This window comes from Thermobia domestica, chromosome 7 (assembly GCF_964235325.1).
Source record: "Thermobia domestica chromosome 7, izTheDome1.hap1.1, whole genome shotgun sequence".
NCBI classification, from domain to species: Eukaryota; Metazoa; Arthropoda; class Insecta; order Zygentoma; family Lepismatidae; genus Thermobia; species Thermobia domestica.
The window spans coordinates 274,616,813-274,643,681 of NC_137460.1; the positions used below are offsets into that span (position 1 = coordinate 274,616,813).

The 26,869-nt window shown below is 35.4% G+C and overlaps 1 protein-coding gene across 1 annotated transcript in view; it reads right to left on the reverse strand.

Moving 5' to 3' along the window:
- LOC145689731 (uncharacterized) overlaps positions 1-26,869 on the reverse strand; it is a 133,276-nt gene that overhangs the window by 89,320 nt on the left and 17,087 nt on the right. Inside the window, exons 2-3 of the mRNA XM_081763932.1 lie at positions 15,758-16,338; positions 917-2,225 (exon numbers count right to left, since the gene is read on the reverse strand). Coding sequence (XP_081620058.1) covers positions 917-2,225; positions 15,758-16,263 — 1,815 coding nt within the window. The 5' untranslated portion in view covers positions 16,264-16,338. The remainder of the gene's footprint in view (positions 1-916; positions 2,226-15,757; positions 16,339-26,869) is intronic.

Below are 26,869 nucleotides of genomic sequence, written 5' to 3' on the forward strand. Positions count from 1 at the left end.
TTCGCAAAAAAATAAAGAAAATACGCATCAATGATTTTGAAAAAAAATACATCTAAATAGAATCGTGAAACTTTCAACATTTTTCGATCATTCCCACCAAAATTAAAAAATATTCAATTTTGAGCACGTAGTAGGCAATGATACGATAATTCGGTAAGGGGAGAAGGTGAGGGGTCAAGAATTATCTCAGGTAGTTTTAGGTCAACCTTTTGGGTCAGGAGCGACACAATTAGAATCAAGGGCCGATTTCACTATCTTCTTAGGTAAGACCCTTTATGAAAGGTCTGAACTTGTCTTTGAGGCACTACAATTTTGACCCGTAAAAGCTGCTTACATACACGTCGTAACGACACACAAATGTTGTGATAAAAAAAACTAAAGCATAATTTCCGGAAGTGCTCATTTTCTACAATGTACAAGTCGTGTGTATTTTCACCATAATTTAATCTACCAGTACGAATATTTTACTGTAAAACACTTATTCCTTTCTAACCGTAATGAATCTTGACTGCACTACGACTTAACACTAGAGTGTTCAAGCTGATCTTACGCCGATCTTAAAAATATAATATTTATGTTGAGCCAACACATTGTTCTCTTATATTCATGTCGCTATAATTTTTTGCTGCAAGAGTCCTTAAAATAAAGGTTTCCAGTTACACGAGTAAACTTGTATTTTGCAAAATATCATCCATTAGATCCAGTATAAACTATTGTTTAAAAGTTAAGTCATGTCATTTGGAAACAGTTTTTTATCCTACATTCGATTTATTTTGTTATGCATGTTTCTTTTTAAATTCTATCGCGGTACAGCTTTGAAAGAATTAACTTAGAACGAAAATACTAATAGCTGTGACATATCTTCAACTCTTTACATTTCTAGGAAATAGCATGTTTCTTCATTTTAGTGAGTTGCCATGTGCTGAACCAAATACGACTTACGCTTGAACATTTTTCCACAATCGTTGCACCTGTATGGGGTAAAATTTAAATGAAATGCATTAATATGCGTATATAAATTTGATTTCCGGCTAAAAGTTTTTTCACACTCGTTGCAAGAAAAAGATCTTTCACCTGTGTGAACTAATGTGTGCAGTGTTAACTCAGTTTTTCTCATAAATACCTTGTCACAAAACTTACAAAAGAATGTTTTCTTATGGGTAAGTCTATGTATTCTGAGTGACGAGATATCTTTGAAAATTTTTCCACATTCGCAGCAGCGGTGAGGCTTTTCACTTGCGTGTGTTAACAAGTGAGCTTTCAAACATGTATCTTTACATATCTTACCACAAACATGGCAAGAACTAAATTTTTTACTTCTATGAACTAACATGTGACTATTGAGTTGTCGGCTGCTTGGAAACGTTTTGGCACATCGATCGCAGCAATAAGGTCTGTCTGACCCATGTGTCAAAATATGTACCATGAAATACGACTTACTCATGAAGCCTTTCCCACATACTTCGCAGTAGTGCGGTTTTTGACCTCTGTGTGTTAATGTGTGATCTTTCAAACGTGCCTTATCAACGAAAGTTATGCCACAGTCATTACATGAATAAGGTTTCTTACCTGAGTGTGTAAACATGTGATAGGTTACATGAGATCGACGTCTAAATTTTTTACCACACTCTTCGCATGAAAACGGTTTTTCCCCAGTATGAACCAACATATGCTTTTGCATATCAGATTTCCATACGAATCCTCTTCCACACTCCTTGCACGTGAGAGGTTTTTTTTCCTTATGAGTTAACAAATGCATCTTTAAAGTACCCTTATACCCAAAGGCTTTTCCACATACATCGCAACAGTATGGTTTCTCGCCAGTGTGAGTTAATTTGTGGCTTGTCAAATGTTGTTTGGTTGTCAATATCTTATCGCACTGGTCACAGGAATGAGGGGTCTTCCCTGTGTGAGTTAATTTGTGCGCCATCAAATATTTCTTGGTGGTGAACGTCTTATCACACTGCTCGCAACAGTAAGTTTGATTAATTCCATGAGTGATCATGTGCCTTGACAAATAATATTTAGTGGTATACTTTTTACCACATAACAGGCAAGGATGATGTCTTTCACTTCTCTTCGATACTGAGTGTATTGTACAGTTTGATTTCCATTTAATCCCTTTGCAACGGTGGTCAGGAGAGAAAGGTAACTTATCTTCTCGTATTACCTTACCATGCTTGAAAACTCCTTTATTACAATCGTTTCTAGTTGAGCCAGTTGATCTGTAGATATATAAGAAAGCAGATTAAATTGTCAATAGTTGTATATGCCAACACAACGTAAAATCTGAATCTTGCTATCTGTAATTAATCATACCAGCTTAATGTGACTTTTGCATATTTTGCCTTGCTTAACATCGCTATTTTCGTAATGGATTGTGCGGAACAAAATACTTCAACAACATTTAGCACTAGAAGGTTTTCAAACACACATTAAATAAAATGATGTTTTCTAGTACTGTTAATTAACAACCAACATTTTAAAATCTTATGTAGCTAACTAAAGGACTATGTTAGTCGAACTCCTTAGTATGAAACCAACCACGGTCAGAACGACTGTGCATAAGGCGAACGATGTCCATATCAATGAAGTTTCTTGATATCACTTAAGATTTTGCTATGGTACCTGCCCACAGATAAGACGAATGGACGCACTGATATATCCGCTCCATAATATTTCACCTATTTACATATAGCATACTTTATAAATATAAAATCCAGATAATCAGCTGCTACTATAATGAAAGTACTTTGTATTATGTGATATGTGTGTTTGGTAGATCCCATGGTTTGTTCCTACGTATTTCCGCGTGTCGTTATTTTTCTTGTGCTGAAATTTTATGCTATCTCTAATTTCAATCCAGGGATCCTCAACACTATTGCACTCAGAACCTTCTAAATCCGAGAATCTATTCGAAAGTTCAATCTGGTATTCCTCTCTTACCTGGCTCTCTTCTAATTTTTTGAAATTGAATTTCTTCTACAATGAATATTACTTTTATTCAACGATATTCTCTCTCGTATTATCGCTACTATCAATGTCACAATCAGCCTTTCTAAACGACAGTGGTAGATTTCCTTCTATCTACGAAAACGTGATCAATTTGATTATGTTTTTCCGTCTGGTGATGTCCAAGTGTATTTATGAACGTCGCAATGTGGGAATTTTGTACTCTTCACGATCAGGTTTTTGGATGTTGCAAACTTCACGAGTCTAACGCCGTTTTCATTACTTTCCGTATGCAGGATTTCGTTCCGTATGATCGATTTGAAAATATTTTTTCGTCCTACCTTCGCATTGAAATCCTCTAATAGAATTTTCATATGGTATCGCGAAGTTGGTAAAATATCCGTTCCACTTCTTCGTAAAAACTGTCTTTTATATCGTCATCCTTATTTTAGTTGGGACATGTACATTTCAAACAATAATATCACACCACCGTCCCTTAAGAATAATAAAAGAAAGTCTGTCAGTAACAAATTCAACCCGCATAGTTGCTGGTAATAATCGCTTGTGAACGAAAAACCCTGTTCCTAACTGGTGATTTTTATTTCCTTTTCCGTAAAATAACGTAAAATTTCCGGAATTCACAGATCCATTTCCTTCACACCTAACTTTCTGAACTCTTACTAGGTCCATCCTATATTTCTCTAACTCACTCGTTTCGGATTTTAACGCGCCTGCCCCATAAGACTTTTTCAAATCTCATATCCATTTCCTTTAGCTCAGGTCGTGCCAAGTTATCAGTCCTTTTCCGAGGGTTTGTGAATATTTCTGAACAAGTGCTTCCTTTTTACAGGATGAGGTTGTTAGCCTTACCGAAACCCCCAAGCTGGAGAACCACTCCTACTCCGCTGTCCGCGACTGCTTATTCAGTATATTTGCAACTAACCTTTATGTCTAGAGGCCTTCTTCTCGATCAGCAACCTGAGGGCGCGCCCTGTCATGGTGACAGGAACCCATGTTACTCTGTACGCAATGACCTAAAGAATTATTCATACTGCATTAAACAGAACAATCTGTAGGATTAGTTAAGTCTTGTAACATTGTGTTTAAAATTCAATCTATCACTCTGATTTGAAGTTTGCGTTTGTGAAGTTACTCAATGTCTACATGTAGTTTTACAATAAACAATCATTTGAGCAATTAATTATATTTGTTCTATAATTCATTTATTAATTCGTTTGTTTATTTCGTCTTTTAATTATACACACGGCACGATTGAATAACACTCTTCAAAGGGTACAAAATATAAAACATACAGAGTTAAGACAAATACATGAGAATTGAACTAAACTATACATCTATGATATTAAACCAGTAAAAAAACATGTGTTCAATACTATCAGCACACAAATTCATTCACGGAATAAAAGCAGTGCTGCGAGATATGCTTTCATTAACCTCTTGAATTCTCTTTTCTGTTATGTCCTTCGAATATATTGAGGAAATTTGTTATATGATATACTTAAATATTGCATTCTGTTGGTATAACTTCCTTCAGTGAAATTTGCTGGGGATTTTTATCCTTCCGCTTGGTATCCTTGGCTTGAAAGTGTGATAAATAAGTCAATGTTCATTTTAACCCTTTAAATGGCAAGCATTGATATCATTACTAGTAAAATATTTAGTTTGCTTTTATGGTTGAACCAAGTATTCCTGATCATAATTTCGTAATTTTTAATTACTTTTGTACTCTTGTTACAAAATACAGGATGGTTATTTGAAAACAGCATTGCCATAAAATAGGTCGTATGAGTTGGTACTGAGCAACATTGCCCTGATATGGTCATATATCATACGAATATTTTAAGTAATTAACACAATTTGTTGAAATACCTCCCTACAGAGCAAGAAACAACAAATAATTAAATAAAAGAACTTTCGCGCAACGTAGGGGATAAAGGTTCTACAATACTGAATTTGACTATTCCCTGTTGATGAAGACTATAAATATCTAAACAAGAGACCCGCAAATCATATTTATGAATATTGTATGAAAGCAATAGTGTCAATTAAATAAACACTGAAGTTAAAATTCGTGTGGATCTCCATATTGATGCGATGATGCTTGTTAGCAACACTGCCAAATAAAGGGTTAACATTCGAACAACAACATTTAAAATATGTAAAGAAGGGGTAAAAGCAACTTTTTAAGTTCCTTAAATTTTGGCCTAGATATGTCTTTATTTTGGCTTCCTCTATAGTTCCTAAAGCCCTTTTTTCAATCACGAACAACGTATTACCTTTTCTGGAATTTCCCCAGTAGAATATGCCATATGTAAGTAAAGACTAAAAGAACCCGAAATATAAGTTACGAATCGTGTCTAGTTGTAAAACGAACTTGGTTTATTTTCATGCATAGAGAATGCTATTCAGCTTTTGGTTGGTGAAAATATATGAGTTTCCCGATGGAGAATATGATTTCATCTGACTCCCCAAGATTTGGTTGAGTTCTGTTCGTGATTGAGTATTTTATGATTTTAATTAATTAATCAATTTCTACGCATTGCTTATTTTTAATGTGATAGAAATTTGGACCTATAGAATTGTCTGTGTTTAATTTTAGTTTGCCTTGGGGAAACCAGCATTCCAAACTATAAGTTGCCTCGTCAATTTTATCGCAAATACTATTATAGCTTGCACTGTTGTTGTTAGGCTTGTGTCATCTGTGTACATATCTGTATTTGACAATGATATGTCATGCGGCAAATAATTTACGTACAAAAAATAATATGGATCCTAGTATTAAACCCTGAGGGGCACCAGTAGAGATGCTTCTAAATGTAGATATTTATGAGATGTGATTCAGCTGTGACTGACGAAAATGATATTTCAGTGCTTGGGTGCTGATTTCGAAATAAGATTTAAATCATGAGTTAGCTACTCCTCTTAAAAAGTAACTGCTAAGTTTATGAAAAGGAATATTATGACAGACAGAGGCAAAAGCTTCGGATTAATCTAAAAACATTCCCACGCAATTTCTGCCTTTGTCCAGGGCATACGTGACGTCATTAATGTAAGTATAGATAGAAATTTCAGTTGATTTGTAGTTTTGAAACTCGAACTGTGAACGGAAAATTACATTATGCTTAAATAGCAATATTATAATTTGGTTGAGAATTGATTTTTCTATAATTTCTCAAAAAGAAGGAAATTGGTCTGTATTTTTCGATCTTTGTATTGTCTCCCTTCTCATCTAGCAGTTTAGCCGTTGAAAATTTTAATTTCTCAGGAAAAATGTCTGTCTGAAAGGACATATTGATGAAATAGATCAATGCTTTCGAGATGCGAATGCTGTATCTATTTATAATAACAACTGGCATTTCATCCAGACCAGAGGATCATTTGGATCTAAAAACCATTATTATATTACGCACTTCTCTTATTATAATTTCGCCATTTCAAGATTGCACCAATTAATAACACATGTGATTTCCGTCGTGAGCCAGCTTTTGGCCTACAACTAATTTTAGATTAGTGTTTATGATGTAACGACACATATCATGTAAGAAGACGTTAAAAGTTTGGAGAAATCGGGTAAGATATGTATTCGGAAACAGCTGTCAAGAAATATACACTAAGGCTCCAAATTCGTTGTACAAAAGCGGAGGACTGATCACTGAGACCAAAACAAACAAAAAAGTTCCAATCAACGTAGGGCGTCGTTTACGTGTTAAATGCTCCCAAAAGCAAAATGAAATAAAATCTTTGAGTATTACATCCCACGGTTATGCCGGTTAGGCTAAAAGGGACGGTGATTATGAGAGAGGAGTGAAACGGTGGAATGAAGGAAGTGGGAGGAAACGGAAGAACCCCGAGAAAACCCACGAGCACGGTTTTGTCCACCACAAAGTTCACTTGGCAGCGGCTGGGATCGAACCCGGGACCCCAAGCAACAGAGGTGAACTCTCTACCACTGAGCCACCGCGTCCCATCTCCCAAACGCGTGCCAAATCAAACCTTAGAGATAAATATTGCACAAAAAACTGAGCATAGACGTGACGCGGCATGATATCGTCAGAGGATCCTAACTTGCTCTATCCAACTTCGCCGTTTTCAGATTTGTACAATGGCGGCACAAAAGATTTCCCAAAGGAGGTTAGTGATTGCTGGACATTTTAATACGAAAATTGAGTGGACAAGTGATTGGAAAGGACCTGCCACTGCGTGGAAACATTACATTGTAGGTCTTTAGTCATACACGCAGATAAATGATGACGAATGAGGTAATAATCACTGTACGTGGTCCTATACCTCCTCAAAAAGTACTAGCAAAAGATACAAAAATTCACTGGAAATGTGACGTCACTACGATGTAAAAGTACGTACAATACAAGTCGACAGGTAACAGAAAATAAAGAAATGCTGATTGCCGATCTGCTCATATTAATGGCATCTCAACGCTGTTAATGACGATCTGGTACTACTGGTACTGTCGCTTACTTTATTTTAGTTGTGTAATTCTGGTTTTTTGCGTCGCGTGCAGAAGATCGACACTCTAGACAGTTAAGTAAATCCCCGTTTGAGGGATCCTTCTGCGCGTGTGTTTCTCATCAACCATTTCATAAATGAAAAACTACATACACCTTTTCTGTTAAAGACTATGTTCGTTTGTTTGGCTACATTAGAACGCGTTCCACCTTTAATTTTGATGTATCATGTTGTGTGTGTTTCCTTAATAACCAGAACTTTGTTTGTGACGTTAAGTGTGCCTTAGAGAAGGGCAATACGATATTTGTGAAAGTGTTGGTTAAGATATTAAGGTACTACCTCTGTCGATTTAGTGGTTTGTGCTTATTTGTGATATGGTAGATTCTCCGTCATTATGTAACTCTTGGGTATTTCCTAATCAGTACACACATGCATTCTCTGATCGAGCAGTTGCACTAAGTTGCAATCTCACTATCTTCGATTCTGAACTGTGCCTACAAAGACGGAGGGAACATCTATCAGTTCCAACTTTCATTTCACTTCATTCCATCGCTGTACGGTGTGCGTACCCAACGTCTGTGGTTACTGAGCTGGTGTAGCAGTATATACGTCAGGAATTAGCAAACATTAATCTAGCACCGGGAAAGTGGGCGACATGGCAGTCTGGCACAATGGCTGCACAGACAATAGTTTCCTAATGGTAGAATTCCACAAAACACGCAACGTTTTCCGGTGTAGATCGAAGATTACGAGAAGAAAGATAGCTGCAAGCTCACAAGCCCAATGCTGGACGAAACAGAACCGTACGGACTGTGGCTTTCGAAGTGGACGTTCTTGCTCGAATTCAGAGAAACCCATTCACCAGCACAAGAATGGTAGCTGCTAAACTTATCGCCTATCATCAGCAGGTGTCGAGCGTGCTTTACGATAATCAGCTGTATTCCTTCCACGCCCGAAGGGTGCATGCGTTACCCCCGCCGCTGATTATCTACATAGACGGGAGTTTGTTCAGTGCCTACGCGAAGAGCGCGCTAAAATATCCTGCTTCATGTCTCATGTTCTCCACAGAGATGAAGCTACGTCTTCTCATGATGGAGTGTTCAACACTCACAATCAACATTTGTAGTCTGAGGCAAACCCACATGAAATGTAACCCTGTGTCCATCAAGAATGATGTTCTGTGAATATATGGGAAGTAATCTTTGATAATTATCTCAAAGAACCGTACCTACTACCACAACGTCTAATTGGGTGGGAGAATCGCGTATTTTTGGAACAGTTCTGCCTCAACTACTAGAGACTGTTCGTCAAAACATGTTTATGCACGATGGTGCTCTACATTTCGTTGCAGAGGTGCGAAATTGTCTTAATCCATCCACTCCCATCTCAACGTTCGGAACAGAGAAACTGGTATATAGGCCAGTCGCTCACCACACCTTAAGCCCTTAGATTTCTTTTTCTGGGGTCACATGAAACATCTACGCGACAGCTGTGCTAGCAGAGGAGGATATGTGTGCTTTAATTGTTGCTGCAGCCTCGAGCACTCGGGAAACTACAAAAGTGTTTCAACATGCCCGACGGTCCCTTTGCAGCAGCTGTCTCCTTTGCATTAAAATGGCAGATGGGAACTTTCACCATTTTGTGCAATCGTTCTGATAAATACCCTCTTTTCATTTAAACAACGTTTCTTCTCTGTACCTTGCTCCCTACAACTATCTTCGGTATACAGATTCTTTATACGGTATGGAAACAGAAATGTCGGTCCCTGTCACAGCACGTACAAATATCACAAATGGACAGAATGTTTTGTTTAACGTTTGTCGGTTTAGAGCATTGAGAAAAAGAACGTACTATAGTCGTATCTGTGAGATAAAATAGATAAATATAAACGGGAATGAACGAGCTCAAATAGTTGTGTATATTATTATTAGTATCCAGTATGAATATTAGTTAACATTTTGGGGACTTCAATCTCTAGCAGAAAGAAGAAATTTTATGGATAAATACTTTATTCAAATGGTATTGGACAATAAATAAAGTAGCGATTGCTGCTTGGAAAATATAGGAATAAGAGTGCCATGTTATAGTGTAAGAAGTCAGTCGACATTGGTAGCACTAAATACAAAATGTGAAATATTGAGAAGAGTGATAATGTCTTATAACAGTTTAAAATGAACATACGTTGGGGGAAACAATAGAGCAAATATTTTATTTTATTATATTTTTTCCAAAGATGAAACTGTTTTAACTTCACGACAAGGGTCTTGATTTCATAATTATGTATCTTCAGAATATCTAAGTTACAACATTTTATCCAAAAACCAATATTTTATGTGGAAATGTGATAATAGGTAACAAGGATCTTTAACATAGAGGATACGAAATTCTTAGCAAAGTTGACTCATTATTTAAACGATCGTTAAGTAAAGCTTTAATTTCCATAGTTCTGTAAATAGTAATTTGTGATATTGATTGTATCTATTTTAATCTAATTTTATAATCAGCCTCAACATCGCAATGTGAATACATTAAACTACTGACAAGGGTCTTATCCTGCTATTTAGTCATTCTGTATCATATTTTCTGGTCTGTTTTAAATTGTATAATGGTTTTAACATAGTGCTGTATTATTGCCAATGAGCTGTTCACGGCACTGAAAATAAAGTTATTATTATTATTATTATTATTATTGTGCGTTCTTTACTTGTCCTTTTATAGTAGTTCTTTTTCAATTCCCGTAGTATTAAAGGTAGATGAATTTTCAAAAGCATATTGATATCATGAATACAATCAGACCGGCAATCGGAATTTCTTTGTTTTCTGTTACTTATCAGCTTGTGTTGTACATATTTTTACATTGCAGCGACGTGAAGTTTCCAGTGGATTTTTGTACATCATCTTTGCTAGTACTTTACGAGGAGTTATCCAACCAAGCAAATTGATTTTAACTTCATCCGCCATCTTTTATCAGCGTGAACGAGCATTGATCTCTCATGTAGTAATATTTCCAAGCAGGAAACACATTTTACAATCTCTTGTCCACTTAATTTACATCACAAACTGTCTGGGAATTCTAACGTCTTTAGGGAATCTTTTGCGCTGCCATTGCACAAATCTGAAAACTGGAAATTTGGATAGTACAAGTTAGGATCCTTTGACGATATCATACAATATCACGTCTATACTCAGTAGTTTGTCCAACATTTATATCTAGTAGTTTTCGCACGCTTTCGACAACCTTTAACATGTAAACGATGAGTTTATCACAATAAAGTTATTGGAATTTTTTGTTTTGCTCTCAGGAATCACCCCTCTGCTTTTGTACAATGAATTTAGCGTAATACTGTATATGTAAATACTTCATAAGGAAACAAAGACACATTGAGATAACATAAAAACTGGAGGTGCCCTTCCTTATGTCGCAGTATTGATTCGTGCCTGATCTCGATTGTAGCGTTCGATTCGAGATATCCCCTCCCAAAATGGCGTATTTCGCAAGTTTCACTGAGGTGATATATGTAGAGAAACCAAACACACATATCACAACTCCATTTCTTAAAAAATGTACAAGCATCAGATAACGTTTAATAAAGATTGGTTAACCAAAATGGCGCTAGTGTATCCAATTCGATTATCACAGCCAGCTTCACTGTGCCTGCGTGAATGGATACAAAAGTAAAGTCTGATAATTAAATTATGTTACGAAATACGGAGATTCAGTTTAGCAGAGGGTTCTACCAAATAGAAAATTCATATTGGCATTACTCGAACAGACAGTTCAACCAAATGATGACAGATTTCTTACATTTTCAAGGTAGGTTAGAGCTTTGTGTTCCTTTTAGCAGAGCATGCACTAAATGAGGAACTCCATTACTACTTGCAGATTGGCTTCAGGAGGGCTCTGTATAAAGACAAGGTGCACGTATGACATAAAAACTACAATGCATAGAACACGACCCATATTGCTGCTAGATGGCCACAAAAAGTACGAATACTATGCAACCGAGTCAGAACAGCAGCGCAGCCGGGGGCCGAGCGACGGCAAGGGAGTGCGTCCGTATGGAGCATGCGCATCAGCGATAAAAGGTATACTCACAAGCGAGGATAGAGGAAGAGCGCATTTACATAAACAATACTTTCACTACCACTCAAAATTTATTTCAATATGCTATGCACTGACTGTAATTACTTATATACACACTTCCATTCCTTCACGAAAAAAGTGCCACATTGTATTTTACCTATAAGTTTTCATGATACATATATAGTGGGCTAATTTTCTGCACCTCTGCAATATATTGTACTAATTGTCATGTTTTCCAGCGCTCTGCTCTTGTGGTATTTAACTAAGCTTAACCCCCCCAATGGTGCACATTAAAGCAAAGTAGAAGTTAAGAAAATAAGTGGAAGCCAAACTTGGACGAAGTGTCTAAAAATTAAAGTATATTTTAAACAATACCAAACGCTACAACCCTTTAAACTTATGCGTTCTACGCTTTACGACACTAAATCGGAAATAATCCTTTTTAAAGGTACATCCTAGTGTGTGACTTTTAACTAACGAATTCCACCAAAACGAAAACAATTATATACTATATAAAAAATATAAAAGGCTCACTCAAGCAGATGTTTTTACGAAATAGAAAATTAATAGGTAAAATACGGCAAGAAACATTTTTCGCGAAGGAATGGAAGTGTGAATACAAATAATTACTGTCAGTGCACAGCATATTGAAATACATTTTGAGTGATATTGAAAGTGTTGTATGTGTAAGTGTGCTCTTCCGCTTACCACGTTTATGCGCTTACCCTCCGTCGCTGAGGCGCGTGCTCCCTACGGATCCATCCACTCGTTGTCCCTCGGTCTCCCCACTGGGCTCCTGCTCTGACTCGGTTGCACATTATTCGTGCTTTTTTATCTGACCACTTACCAGAATTTGTGTTTTATGCACTGTAGTTTTTATGTCATACGTCCACACTATTTGTTCATCATACGTACACGCTATTTGCCTAGGTACAAAGTTCTAACCTACCCTGAAAATGTCTCAACATTTGGTACAACCGTCTGCACGAGTAATGCTAATACAAATTTTCAATTTGCTGGAAGCGTCTGCTAAAGTGAACATGAACTCATTTACAAATATACTTTTTTGTACAGTATATCAACAAGTAACGTGCGACTTGTATAAAAGATAGCCCTATTGTTCCTTTAACTCTTTTAGATTATAGCTTTTTTGAGATATTTTGTAGACTTTTACTCAATCATTTATTACGTAAAGACTATTTATCGTAGGGTCATGGTTCATACCCCGTCTTGTTTCTAGTGAAGCAGTGTTTCCAACTGCGTTCGTAAAATATCCCTAAAGTATACCAAAGGCGGGAAATTTCCGCTCAAAGTGGGAAAAAATTATTTTCTTTTTTTAAAAATCCCTTTTATCGCGAATAGCTCCCTTTTTGTATAGGATACGATCATGCGAATGCTTCTAAAAAAACTTTACATTATGGTGAAGAAAATGAGATACAAAGAGTGGCCCTGGGGTGAATAGTTTTGATGCTACAGCCGATTTACATATTTTCCCTTGATAATACCTTTTAAGTGAATTTCTATACTATCATAATGATCATCAAGACTGTTCATTGTGGGAACATGAGTTGTATCTCGTTTTCTTTGCCATGAACAAGTATTTCAAACAGTACCACTCGAATCTTTCTACCATATACCATAGTGGGAGAAAATTTGCGAAAAAAGGATTTTTTTGTCAAAAAATCTCTTCTTCCCTGATTTTGGGCCCCTCTAGCCGGCCCCTGTGTCAACCCACGGAGCCCCAAAAAATCTCAAACATACTACATACTATGTGTAGTAACTGTGAGAAGTTTCAATGTTATATCTTGAAAAATAAGAGGAAAAATATTGCCCCATGTGTAAACAGTATCTGCTTTCTCGTATGTTTGCAATGGATAACCCATTTTTATATAAAAATTTCGTGGCTCATTCGTAATTATCGTAGACATGATTCATATGCCGTTTTGTTTGGCAAAAACCAGTTTTTCAAACAGTACCACTCGCATGTCTCTAGCATGTACCATAGTGGAGAAACTTCGCCAAAAAAGGGGATTTTTGTTAAAAAATCCTTTTTTCCCTGATTTTGGGCCCCTCCACTAGATCCAAAGAGATCGTTAACTGTTTAGACAATGGTACCTCATATGAAGAGCTTGAAACATGTATTCAAGAAAAAAGAAGCAGATCAGTGTGTGCCAAGTTAAAAACAAAACACAAGCGTTTCTTTTGCTTTTACGCTTGAGCGAAAGAAAAGCACTTTGATGCTGTTTGTAATTTCGATTTGACGCCCGAAGCAGTGCTATTTCGTGCAGCAGGACGAAAGAAAACAACAAGTAATTAACACATAAACCGGTAATATAAGCTTCCACCTGAACATTCCATTATTTTGGTTATCTTAAAATTATTATCCAGATAAAATTGGTAATTTCAAAATCTTCGTACGCACACGATGTAAGTTGATTAGAATTGAAAATAATGAGTATTGTAGCTAAGTGCTACAGCAAGTGTTTATAAATAAATCAATACCTGGGGCAGAAATAACTGTGAAAACTAACATTAAATAGAAAAGAAAAAATTAACGTACACGAACACAATATTTTGTCAGTAAATGACAAGTTAACCATATGGAAATATAGAAAAAAGAAATTATTAAGAATTCGCATTTGACAAAATTGTTCTCACCATTTAAACATTATTAAAAAGGAGGAAGAACTATAGGTTTTCTTTCCAAAACCATGTGCACGTGACCATGTGTTTGCTACTAAGACCATAATTAGAATTCAGATATGTAACACGAATTCTATAACTCTATTTCTATAACTAAGTTAATTAAAAATGTAATCTTTGAGTTTTACGTCTCACAAATATGCCGGTTAGGCTAGACGGTAACGATGAGAAATAAATGAAATGGTGGAATAAATGATGTGGGAGGAAACGGGAGAATTCTCAGGGAACACGCACACGGTATTTGTCTACCATCAAGTTCACTTGGCGCGAGCTAGGATCGAACCCGGGACCCCAAGCACCATCGGAAAACACACAAAGATTGAACCAGCGCGGCCCCACTAAGTTAATTAAATTTGTGCAGAAGTCTTTTCTCAATTTCTTTGTAAAATAAAAACCAATTATTATTTTACTCTTTCATTACTGAAACATCTATACTAATACGAGTCACGATGGCTCAGTGGTGGAGTGTTCACCCTGGTGCGTGGGGTCACTTGTTCGATCCAAGCTCACGCCAAGTGATCTTTGTGGTGAAAGAACACCGTGCTCTTGGGATTTCTCAATGTTTTCCCGTTTTCTTTCACTTTCTTTATACCACAATTTCATTCATTTATCATCATCACCTTCTACTTTATAGCCGGCATAATTGTGGGACGGCCAGCATACAACATACCAGATTTCATTTCATTTTTTGATATTCTACTAAACATTCTACTAAAAATTCTAAAAATTATTGTAGATTAGTGAAAATGACCCGTAAAAAATGAGTTTTAAAAAGCACTCGAAGATATATGTTATACTGAATAAAGTTCATGTACTATTAGCTAAGAACTGCCAAATCATACTACAAGAAATATACTGCTTTAATTCGTATGAAATAGAAATAAGATATTTTAAGAAGGATCGGTCAGTCTCTTAATAGATAAATTTATACTAAAAGACTTACTCTATTTCATTACTTGCTAACTGTATTCAATTTTAATGAGAATGAATATTTGAAAAGCGCGACAGAGAAACTATTCTATTTATTAAATTTTACTTTCTCTTTCAGTAAGATGCTAGTATTTTTCTTTCTTCTTATAAATCGTTGTATACATGATACCACACAGGGTGTTGTATTTTTTATAAAGGTTGTTCGTCGGAGTGAAATATTACTATTCTGAGCATCTATCTATCTATGATCATATGATTCTGCTATGAATATATTATCCTAATATATATTCAAGTTAACGCTTAGTTTGTCAGTTTGTTTCAAAATGTTATCATACACATTCCTGTTATAAATCAAAAACGGATTTCTTGCATTTAAATTTTGGAAAACGATTAGAAAGCGTTATAATTATTGTGAAAATGAGCATTAAATTATATAGTGCGGGGTACCATAAATATTAAAAACTTATTAACACCTTTCCATTTGTTCAAATTTTACCAATATCATAAAAATAGATTAATGTAAACAAAGAGGAAGAATTGCAAATGCTGAAAACCAGAAGATCATTTAAAGCAACTCTGAAAGTTATACAAATGTACACATACCTGGCTTCTATTTCTCGAGAGACATTTTTCCAGGTATCCTCTTTCGTCCTTGCACTTTCTGTAATAAAATACTTGCTGTCATTTGACGTATCTGCAGTGAGTGAAAAATCTCCGAATCTTGATTGCAAATATTCACTGGTAGTATTAAAATGATTATTACGTACAGGTAAATTTTCCACTGATAAACGATCGACCAAACAAATTGGACTCGAAAATAGTTTCCAATCTGTTATTACACCAAGGTCATTTTCCGCTAAAGAGATTTTAAAGTTGGACGCAGAGGATTTCCCCAGTATAGAAATTGGATAGTCGTTAGAGCATTGGGCTCCAGATGCTGATGGTTGCTTACATTCCATATGCGACATAGTGCATGCTGAAAGAGGATCCTTCTCTTCCAATTCACCAGTATTACTACCATATTGTTTATAATTAGAACCATCAAGAGATACACTTTCACTGTTCGTGTCCATCTTCATCGAAGATATGTCGCAACTATCAACAGACATATTTTTTTTTTTTTTTTTTTTAATTTACAACTTTTTCAACTTCGAGATGAAAATCTTGAGCGTTCCCCAATACTACTGAAATCAATAAAAATGCATTCTATAGTTATTGCACCTTCCAAATTAAGCAACAATAAATGGAATTACCCATAATTACGACTTCTTGGTAAGTCCATTACTCTTACCTTTCTGAATCTTAGCCAGTAGTAATTTAGTAAGGTTTTTTGGCATATCAGTAGTGATTAATATATCATGAAAATATTGATACCTAAATGAATAGATAATCAAATATAAAAGAAAACTATAACTTACTATACTGGTTGTCAACTCCCTTCACACAAGACAAAGTTTCCTGACACCCACAGCATCACGAAACATTTATTTATTATTTGGTAACAAAAATATCAACATAATACTGAAATGCTAAGTCTTTATAAAACAGTAATTCCGTATTTTTGTTTTGCATTTTTGTTTTGCTGCAAGTGTCTTAAAATTGACTTTAACTGATTATTAAATGCTTCATCTTCAAATTCTAAATTTTTGCGACACACTCTCTGGGACTGAAGTATAGTAATATGTCACGATACACTGATTGCGAGCCACAGAATAACTAACTATACCTAACACAGCGATCATACACAACATTGCAAGAACATCGTTTGTAATTTAAAAATGTGTTTGTAATTTTTTTTTCTTTTGGTTTAGAACAATGATATTATTTGTATATAACTGTTAACATTCTCGGCGTAAATTATTATGTTATTTCCAAACGTTTGATTCGAAATGACAACAACCAACCTAGTATAATGTATAAATAAACACGCTTAATTGGTATAATATTCTAAGCATCATATGACGTCTCATCTGAAATCTTGCAGTTTTTGAGTGAGAACAGGTTTTGATTATCGTGATATTGGTGTCATAGGCTAACTTACGTTAACCACTTCAGATATATTGTCCACTGACCATTAAGGCCTACTATCCTTCTGGTACCCAACAACAATTGAAAAACTAGCTACAAAATGTTATCCAAATACACGGCTTTAATTTAAATAAGACGTGCATACAACGGAAAAATTCTGCGCCAAGCGCTATTTGTATATTTTAAAAAGGCAGGCTAATACCTGAGTTCGTATACGTGTTTCCCTAGACATAGATTCAGTCAAAACCAAGAATAATGTATAATACATTCTGAGCTAAGAGACTGGGCATAGAGAGACAAAAAGCAATTTGAAAAATCTTAAATATAAATTTTACTATATATGGACAAAGACATGTAGAAAAGGTTTACACACTGAAGGGTTTGGTGAAAAGCTTACACCTTTTTACTATTACAACTTCAGAACATGGATAAATAATCACACTGAAAATATAAGTCACTAACGACGGAAAGCATTTGTAAATCTGAACGGAGCTTACTATTGATATTTGCGTAAAGGTTATTGCGTCTCATACCTTACGCATAATACTATATTTTGGAGTGGCGCTTCATCAACCAACACAAGTATTAAAAGTAAAGGATAACTCAAAAAATAGATGTATGGTGAAAACTCTCAAACGAATAACAAGAATGCTAAAGAAGAACATTTACATTTAAGAAGAACATTTTGGTACTTTTATCAAGATTTTAATGCACTTATGACTCTGTAATGAAGTAAAATAGAAAAAGGCACGTCCTAGACCAATGTCATGATTCAAAAATGAAATGTGATTTGATGGCAACTTTGAAACCACACTCATGTTATTTATATTTTGCCACGATCTTCAGGATTTTCTTTCTTTCTGATAGTATTAAGATCATTAATTTTCTCTTGTAGAAAGGAATTGGTGTGAAAGACATAGGACCAACTATTATAAGCTATCCTTCCTTCGAAGATAAAATGTATTATGAAAACAATAATTCGCATACCATCCTTATCCATTTTTCCTCTCGTTCCCAAAACAAAAATGCATATTACTTTAAAGAATGAAACAAGGATGTTAAAGCATAAACGGAATATTAAAGACAACTGATATGAGTATGGAACTGGCTGTAGCATGGTTTGAGAATAAACTATGTTTCCAAGAATATAGCAGGTATGAAGGTAAATGAGAAAAGAGAAAAAAAAAAAAGATTGATATAACAAATGTCACTAAAGAAATCTACAATCAAACATAATAAGTGACCCGTAAGATTAGACTAATGAACAAATCTTTGATCCTTAAATATTTGGGGATAATTTTCTAAAATTTTTAAAAATATTACTTTCAACAATACAGAAATTTCGTCATTTTTGGAGAAGACTTGTGTTATACAAATCCATTCCAACGGATTTACATAAATGAGTGGTTTCAAGAACAATAGGAATATGCATACTTCAGAAATACAGCTAACATGAGAACATATAGAGAAAAGTGTTCATTGACTGTCAATTTTCTTCGTTGCGACAATTTATAAAGACCAATCCAATCGATTGACTTCATGTATCACGCAAGTCTGAGGGCAGAACTTCCAATGAACCACGAATTGACAGGCTAGAGCCTTCAGCCGGACTTTGAAATGTAGACCATGATAGTTTTCAGTCCCGCCAAATGTTTCTAAATAGTGCAATGTTTGTCTTGTGCCCTAGAAAGTTTGTCAGTGCTGGAATTATTGAGAGAAGAAAATCTTCACAAGCTTTGATTTTTATTATTCATTAACTGCATTGTAAATAAGGACTTTTCTCAAACTTACAATTACCTTTGTAGTGAAAAAATACAAATAGTCCAGGCAGTGAAACTTCTATTTGCGAAGAAGTAAAAATGTTATGAACTCTAGATTGAACTACCAAAATAGTTTCATGTTGTTGTACTTCCATCCTCGTAGCAGTAGATGTCCAACTGACAGACGTGCGATTACGAGCGGAAAGAACAAAAGAAAAAAATACTAACGGAAGAAAGCAAATACTTCCATTACAAAGGCGCTAGAGCACATACATATTTTCCATATTCAGTGAACAGGTAATTCTTTGGTGCGACGTCGGATGTGTTAAGGATCGTTACCAGCACGGTCTTTCGTCCTCGAAAAAACGCATGGTACAATGTTTTCTTTCACGCTTATAAGTGAAGAAAATGTAAAATATACCGTGAAGAAATACATATCATCATACGTTATTCCGAACACAAAGAAACCTAGAGCTGCCAGTTCTTAACACTTCCGCCTTCACTCCGAAGCACTAGATGTTCATTGTTGTCAAGGTTTTCCTCCTGCCAACTTTGTACCCTTCCTGAAAACTGTAGCCTTGTATCTGAAAACTGTATAGATCTAGCCGATATATATTTTAACAAGTTGTTAGAAATAAAAGCATTGAGTTTATTCTAAGTATTGCGTCTATCTTATGTAATGACGAGTTCTATATCACTTCGTACAAACGTACAGGTAATATGGTCCATAGAAAAATAAATAAATCTAATCTAATCTAAGATATGAGAGATGCAGGTAAAAATGTGTTTCACATTTTAGAAATACGAGCTCCTAGAAATATGAGCTCAATGTTCCGTTATGTAGTTCAAGTGGAAATACAGGCAGATGCACAAAAGACTCCATTTCTTTTGGTATTTTTATGTGAATATTTGAATTAATATTGAAGAAAGTACTTTCGTTTGTATCCTAATAATTTGAGAATACGTCCGAAAGTTAGAAAATTTGCGTCTGCACAACTATACAACCCATAGTAGAATCACGTTTGCATTTCATACAGGCAATGTTCATATAAAAGAAGTAATGTTCAAGAAATGAGTTTGAAAGAAATAAATACCGCAGCATACAATGGTATTCAGCATAATACAAATGCGGTTTTATTTATTTCTTCTCTCACATTCTTTCTTTCATTACCGGTATGTTTAATGTAGGAAGATACAAGATTATTCAAGCAGATGCGTAACATGATGTAAACACAAACATATCCTGAAAACTTCCTTTATGGTCCAGACCAATTTCGCAGTGATTACCAAAGACAGATTAATACGTGTTTTTGCATTTGCTTTAGATAAAGCGCCTGTTCTTCACAGATTTGCATTGCATGGGTCCAGCAGCTATGTCCTGTTTTGAATCAGAAGGGGTGCAAAGTTTCGTTGCAGTAACCATCTAAGCTAGTAAAATATGTTGGAGACTTTTCTTCCCATTTCACGTTTTTGTAGCATATGAGGTTGTGAGTATGTTCAATGTGTTGTATACAAAAACGTAATATAACCAAGGGTGGATAACTTAACGAAATGTGCAATATTTACAATTTGTTATCTGTTACGGTTACTATTTTGTAACCCATTTCTGCACCTAGTTAATAACGTTATTGGTCAGTGTAACTTTTAAAATGGTACGCTCTGAATTATGTTACGCTGAGTAACGTTACTCAATGGAACATTCTGCATTTTGGTATTGTAGTTACGGTCACCAAGGGATTAGCGTTACTCGAAATACCCACGTATGTAGTACCTGCTTGAGATTGTTAAGATAAAACTGGTTCCACTGAATACCAGTTCTCTCTCGAACCCAAAGGGTTTTGTTCCTTGATTTTAGCGATATGAAACGTATTGAAATTCTGCAGAACATTTTTGTGTAAGTAGACATATTTTTGTTATGATGAGTACCATTTCTATGTTTCTCTTTTCTTTATCGGTTACCTTTTGTACCTGTATTTCATCTTCTTCAATTCTGATGGTCTTGGAGTTACGCTTGAGTAACGTTTAAACATCCTTGGCGACAGGGAGTCTAAGGTTGGCTTTAAAAGAATCTCCATTATACTAGTAAATAAATTCCACGTTTTTCAGTCTGTTTTCTTTTTCCTCATACTTAAGATTCAGTAAACACCTTAGGCCCTCAGGCACATGTCCTTTGAGAATAGCATTACTTTGATTGCTCTGTATTTAAAAAGAGGAAAAAGAGAAATGATCAAAGAGTGAAGTTTTTAATGTAAGCTTATTGATAAGATTTTTACTTCTTGTGATGACACTGCCGATAGTTGAGTTGATTTGGAGTTTAACGTCCTTTTCGGCAGCGTTGAGACGGGACCTACTGATTAACATGGAATCGAAACCACATGTGCTCACGCCGGAAATCGAACCCGGGTCTTCCAGGCGAAAGGCGCGTACGCTAAGCGCTTAGGCATGAAGGAGTTCACTGCCGGTAGTTACCATATATGTTTATTTTACAACAGTCTTGCACTGACCAATGTGGTTGAAGCTCGAGCTCACTTCCCAACAAGGATCGAACCCGGAGCTACATACACCAAAGTTACACATATACTGGCCCCCAGGGAAGCAGGAAGGACATTTCATTTGCTTGCAAGCAATTTAATTTATAAATCAAATACATATCAGACATCAGTGGCGTAGCGAGAAACTCATCAAGGGGGACCAACACACAAGATTTGGTAGAAAGGATCTTCTGAGGGGTGCACCAATAACTACCAGTAGGCCTACATTTGAATTGAATTGGATTTTTTTTAAATGCCTTTAGGCACCTGTGGTGTGAATGAGGAAATGCCCTGGATATCCTAAGTATCTGTTCTCGGTGAATCCTTTTGTTGAACTTTTAGAAAATTGACTTAAACTATTGATTTTGAAAAACTTCCCTTTGATTTAAGCCCAAATCGAAACATGACAGAGGAAAATTTCGGAAAGTGTTGGTGTTTTCACTCTTAGCTTCTCACTTTAGGTAGTGTATATTTACAAGGAAGGGGATGCACGTGCACCTTTGCACCTTTAAACATATTTCTATTTTATCTTATTTTTGTAAAAAAAAAAAAAAAAAAAAAAAAAAATCTGCCAGAGAAAGAAAATTGTCAAAAAGTGCTACCCATTCAGAAGACTGTTTTCTTCTCATGTGAATGTTTTGACTTCTCGTGGCAATATGGTAATCTACAGTTTATTTTGTCTCTTTTTTTCCCTTTAATTTTTAATGTTCATTGTATTGTTTAAATGCTTATAAGTTAACTTGCGAGAAAGTGTCATAGTCGAAGGTTGTACTACTTGTAGAACTGATATTAAAAAGTAAATAAAAGGATTATCATGGAAACAAATTTTTCATGTTGTATTCAGAAAACAAACATAGGGTTCTTGCGGTTCTAAATTGCGGTTCTGAAATTAATATATCGCAGGCATTCGTTGATATAGTAGCCTACATGTTGGTTTTCACCAGGTACATTCGTGAAGTATCCTCTCGAGTTTCGTGTAAAATTGATTTAAATACAAAGTTCTTTGCTGTCTAATGTGTATTGTACTAAATTTAGCTGCCCATGCCGATAATTGGCATATTTATGGGCCTTCATATATCCGGAATTCTATCATACACTACCATAACGCTCGGACACAAAATTCATTTTAGTTTCTTTAGATGTTACTCACTGGACATGAATATGGGCATATGAAAAACAAATTGGATCAAGTACTGCTTCTGACACATGTTACCCATCCCGGCCGCCATCTTAGATCCGCCATATTATATTTTACTTTTGGTTTTTCAAATGGAAATAGGTGCGAGTGTTACTTCGGACATTTACGTTTACATTCACTGGTGTAATGTATTTTACCGTAGCTTGTACCATTTGGAAGGTATTACATGTTCATTCCCTCCAGCCACTTTGCGAATAGATATTGCAGGTTAATATCAGTTACGCTTACGTTTTTGATGTTGACAAATCAAAACAATTTCTAACTGGTAAACTCCTTACAACATAGGTGTCATAATCTTATTACATTTCCATGAGTGATTGTTATTACTTCCATGTTATACTATAATAAGGAAGTATTGTATTACTGTCAAAATGCCTAATGTAGATCCAGATACGGCCAGATTTGGGTGAAGACCTACCATTTCCGTATTGACATCTGTGTGTCTGCATGTATATAAGTTCAGAGAATATTTCATCAATGATAACACATAAAAGATTGCATATACACACGGGGCTCTGCACAACTTTCTATTTGGCTCAATATGAAGTGCTTGACATTTAATGGTATATACAAGCTACGATAAAACTCAGTACACCAATGAAATTCCGAGAAAAGTTTACATTAATTTGATGTATCATTTGAACCTATTGCCATTTGAAAAACTGAAAGTTAAATCCAAGATGGCGGCCAAGGTGGGTAACATATGTCAGAGAAGGAGTACTTGATTCAATTTGTTCTGCATATGCCCATATTCATGCCCAGTGAAATCTAAAGAAACTAAAAGCAACTTTGTGTCCGAGTGTTATAGTAGTGTATGATTGAATTCCGGATATATGAAGGCCCATAAATATGGAAATTACCGGTATGGGCCGCTTAAATTAGTACAATACACATTGGGCCACGGAGAACTTTGCATTTGAATCAATGTTACACGAATCCCGAGGGGACACTTCGTGAATACCTTGTCAGTCTCCGTACAACTTGGAATTAGGGGTGTTCGATAAGGCTGAGAACCTATCGAACTTCGGGACTGAAAATTTATCGAGTTGTCATCGGTTACTCGAAACCTTTCGAGTATTTGAAATTATCGAAGTTTCGGGTATTATCGAAATTTCGAGTATTATCGAAGTTTCGGGTATTATCGAAATTTCGAGTATTATCGAAGTTTCGGGTATTATCGAAATTTCGAGTATTATCGAAGTTTCGGGTATTATCGAAATTTCGAGTATTATCGAAGTTTCGGGTATTATCGAAATTTCGAGTATTATCGACATTTCGAGTATTATCGAAGTTTCGGGTATTATCGAAATTTCGAGTATTATCGAAGTTTCGGATATTATCAAAACTAGTGATGGACAGTTCAGTTCCTTCACCTCTCCAATGATTCCTTCTTGCAGCCAAACTAGTCAAACAACTTTTTTTATCTGATAAGTTATTGCAAAGTTGTACTTGTGAGGAGAAAGGAAAGCGTGCACAAAGGGATTGCTTTTTCGTCCCCTCCCCCCACACAGAAAGTGTTCATTTTTCCCTGAATTTTATCTCTTGTTTGTTATTTGCTAACAGCTAGTGTATTAATGTTGCCAGAGATACGGTCGTAAACGTACAAATAGGGTAATTTGCTCTTCATACGATATAGTATACGCCCAACACCTCAACCATATTAATCACGCACGGTGTTGCTAAAATGTTATAGCAAAATTTTATTTTTAAGCCAAATGTATTATCTTCTGTCGTGTTTGCTTTCTCTTAATGGCCACTAGTTCACACATTGCCGCAATCAGATATGATAATGCTTTGGACGCAAACTCCCCCTTTTAGCCTTTCAGTAAAATAAATGTTAGTCAAATCAGTGGTGATTTCAGGGGTTGTTTAGGAGGAATATTTCCCCACAAACATATCTCTAATCATGTTCACCGTGGTTTACCAGTATTTTTGCTACTTTCACCCTCCCGTGTATTCAAAATCTCCCCGGGTAGGATTACCATAATTTCTGGATATTTTTAAGAATGGTGTGTGTGTTTATTGAGGAGTTAAAAAAAGTCTAATCTTAACTTCCTAAAATGCTTATGCTCATTTTCTATACTTAAAATATATTTTTTATATTATTGTCTTAATTATTTTCCTGAGTAAAGTATTCTTGCGAAGAACACCTTATCGTTATTGATTTTTTCATAAATATCAGCACAAGACAGAATTGCAAGCCAAGCACTTGACCAAACACAGCGAAATTTCCCAGTCTCCCATTTTCCCTAAAATTTAGGGCATTAGTTAATCCCAGACAATTTTCCGGATCGGTTTTGAATCTAGGACGTATGATAAGACTACGCGGGGCAAACCTTGAAATCATCACTAAGTTTAATGAAGGTGAAAAACGGAAATAAATCTATTTCCTCGACAGTGAATATACAGTGTAGCATATGTTCTATATAGTTGGTTTGTACATTATGATGAATCCACACACTAGCGGATCCAGAAGCGTCGTTTGGTAGAGGCAGATTGCTTCCTGGACGAATAATGTAGGTTTTAAAAACGTAAGAGTTTTGCATCAATTTAGAATAACGTGGTGCATTATTTTATATAGAGTGTTTTAAAACAACACCGCCAACGTTTGGGTTGCCACATTACCTAATTTTAGCGCATACCACCAGATTTTCAGGTCTTATATTCGTCCCCCGCTTAATCATCTCTTAATCACGAAAAACCACCCGCTTTTTCGGATTGGAGAAAAATCTAAGACGACTTTGTTGATAAAGTGTTGTTATATTCATCGTAAATCGCTACATTTCTGTGTCAATCTCAATCGCGAATGGACAGATGACAAAAACAAGATGAACGCAAAAACTGTCAAATTATTACTACTGGTTTTGTACAATATGAAAGACGTATCATGCGTAGAATTTTATGATAAGAGATAATTTTATGCCATCGAGATTTTTTAAAGGAAGTTAAAGGGAATGAAAAATGTAAAAAATTTGGCATAATCATACACATTTTGGTTCAACACATGAATACTAATGTATGATCTCATGGGTGCGTATTTCTTTGATAACATTCTGTCCAGTTCAACTGAACACGTCTATGTTGTTACGTAATCTATATGTTCAACTAGTCTTTATATATTCAGAAATGATTACAAATTGAACCTACGGATCCTTAGCATATTGTTTAGTTTAGATTCATTATTAGTATTTTTTCTTTTAAAATGTTTATACTGTATTTCATATATTGTGAAACTGTGATATTTTCGTATGTTAGTATGATTTCAAGTAGAAATCTTTGAAAATGATCAGAAATTTTATAAAAGATGGACCAAGACTCCTAAATATGTTTTAGCTTTCTTACAATAAAAGTTTAGAAATTATTTTGTATTCCTTAGAGAGAAAACCGTATGAACAACATCTGCCATATATCGCTTGCTTTTTTTTTTTTTTTTTTTTTTTGAAACTTGTCTTAGAGAAATCCTTATTAGAGATATTTTACTGTAATACTTATTTAATACTTACTTTACAATTCGAGACTCACATTTGTTGAACTTAATAAAACATTAAAGGCAAAAACTAAATTTTCTTTACTTTAGTTTTGTTAGAAAAGTACATTGGAAGTGTCACTTAACAAAGAAATCACTAAAAAATGGTCACAAGGATCGTCAGTATTTCTAATATACAAATTCACATCAGTACTTACGGTTTAGAATCCCCCGCTTTTCTAATTTCAAAATATGGCAACCCTATCCTGAGACCAAGATAAAACAAAAAGTATAGACCAACCTGGGTGCACAAATGCTTCCTTTTGGAGTTATAGGATGCCGGAAACATGAATAAATGAACTTTATAGGTCAATAGCTCCAATACTATAGGATCTACCGTAGTCCGGTCAAGATTTTATTTAGGAACTAGTATGTGCCCTATCCAAATACCAAGTTTCAGAATGATCCAAATATCCCGTATGATCTTTTCGCTGACATTTTCACTTCAGTAACTTGAACACACTTTCCAGTACCGTTTCAGCTTCAATTAGCAGTATAACCTTGTTTCCCATAGAAAAATCTGATTACAACCGAAGTGCAATGCAATCGTAATCGGTTTTAAAGACATTGGCTTCTTGTTTCTTAAAAGAAAGAAACAATGATAAGTAGTCTATTGTATGCAGGAAGGACACGACAGGAGAGACAGGGTCTAATATTTCTTTCAACAACTGC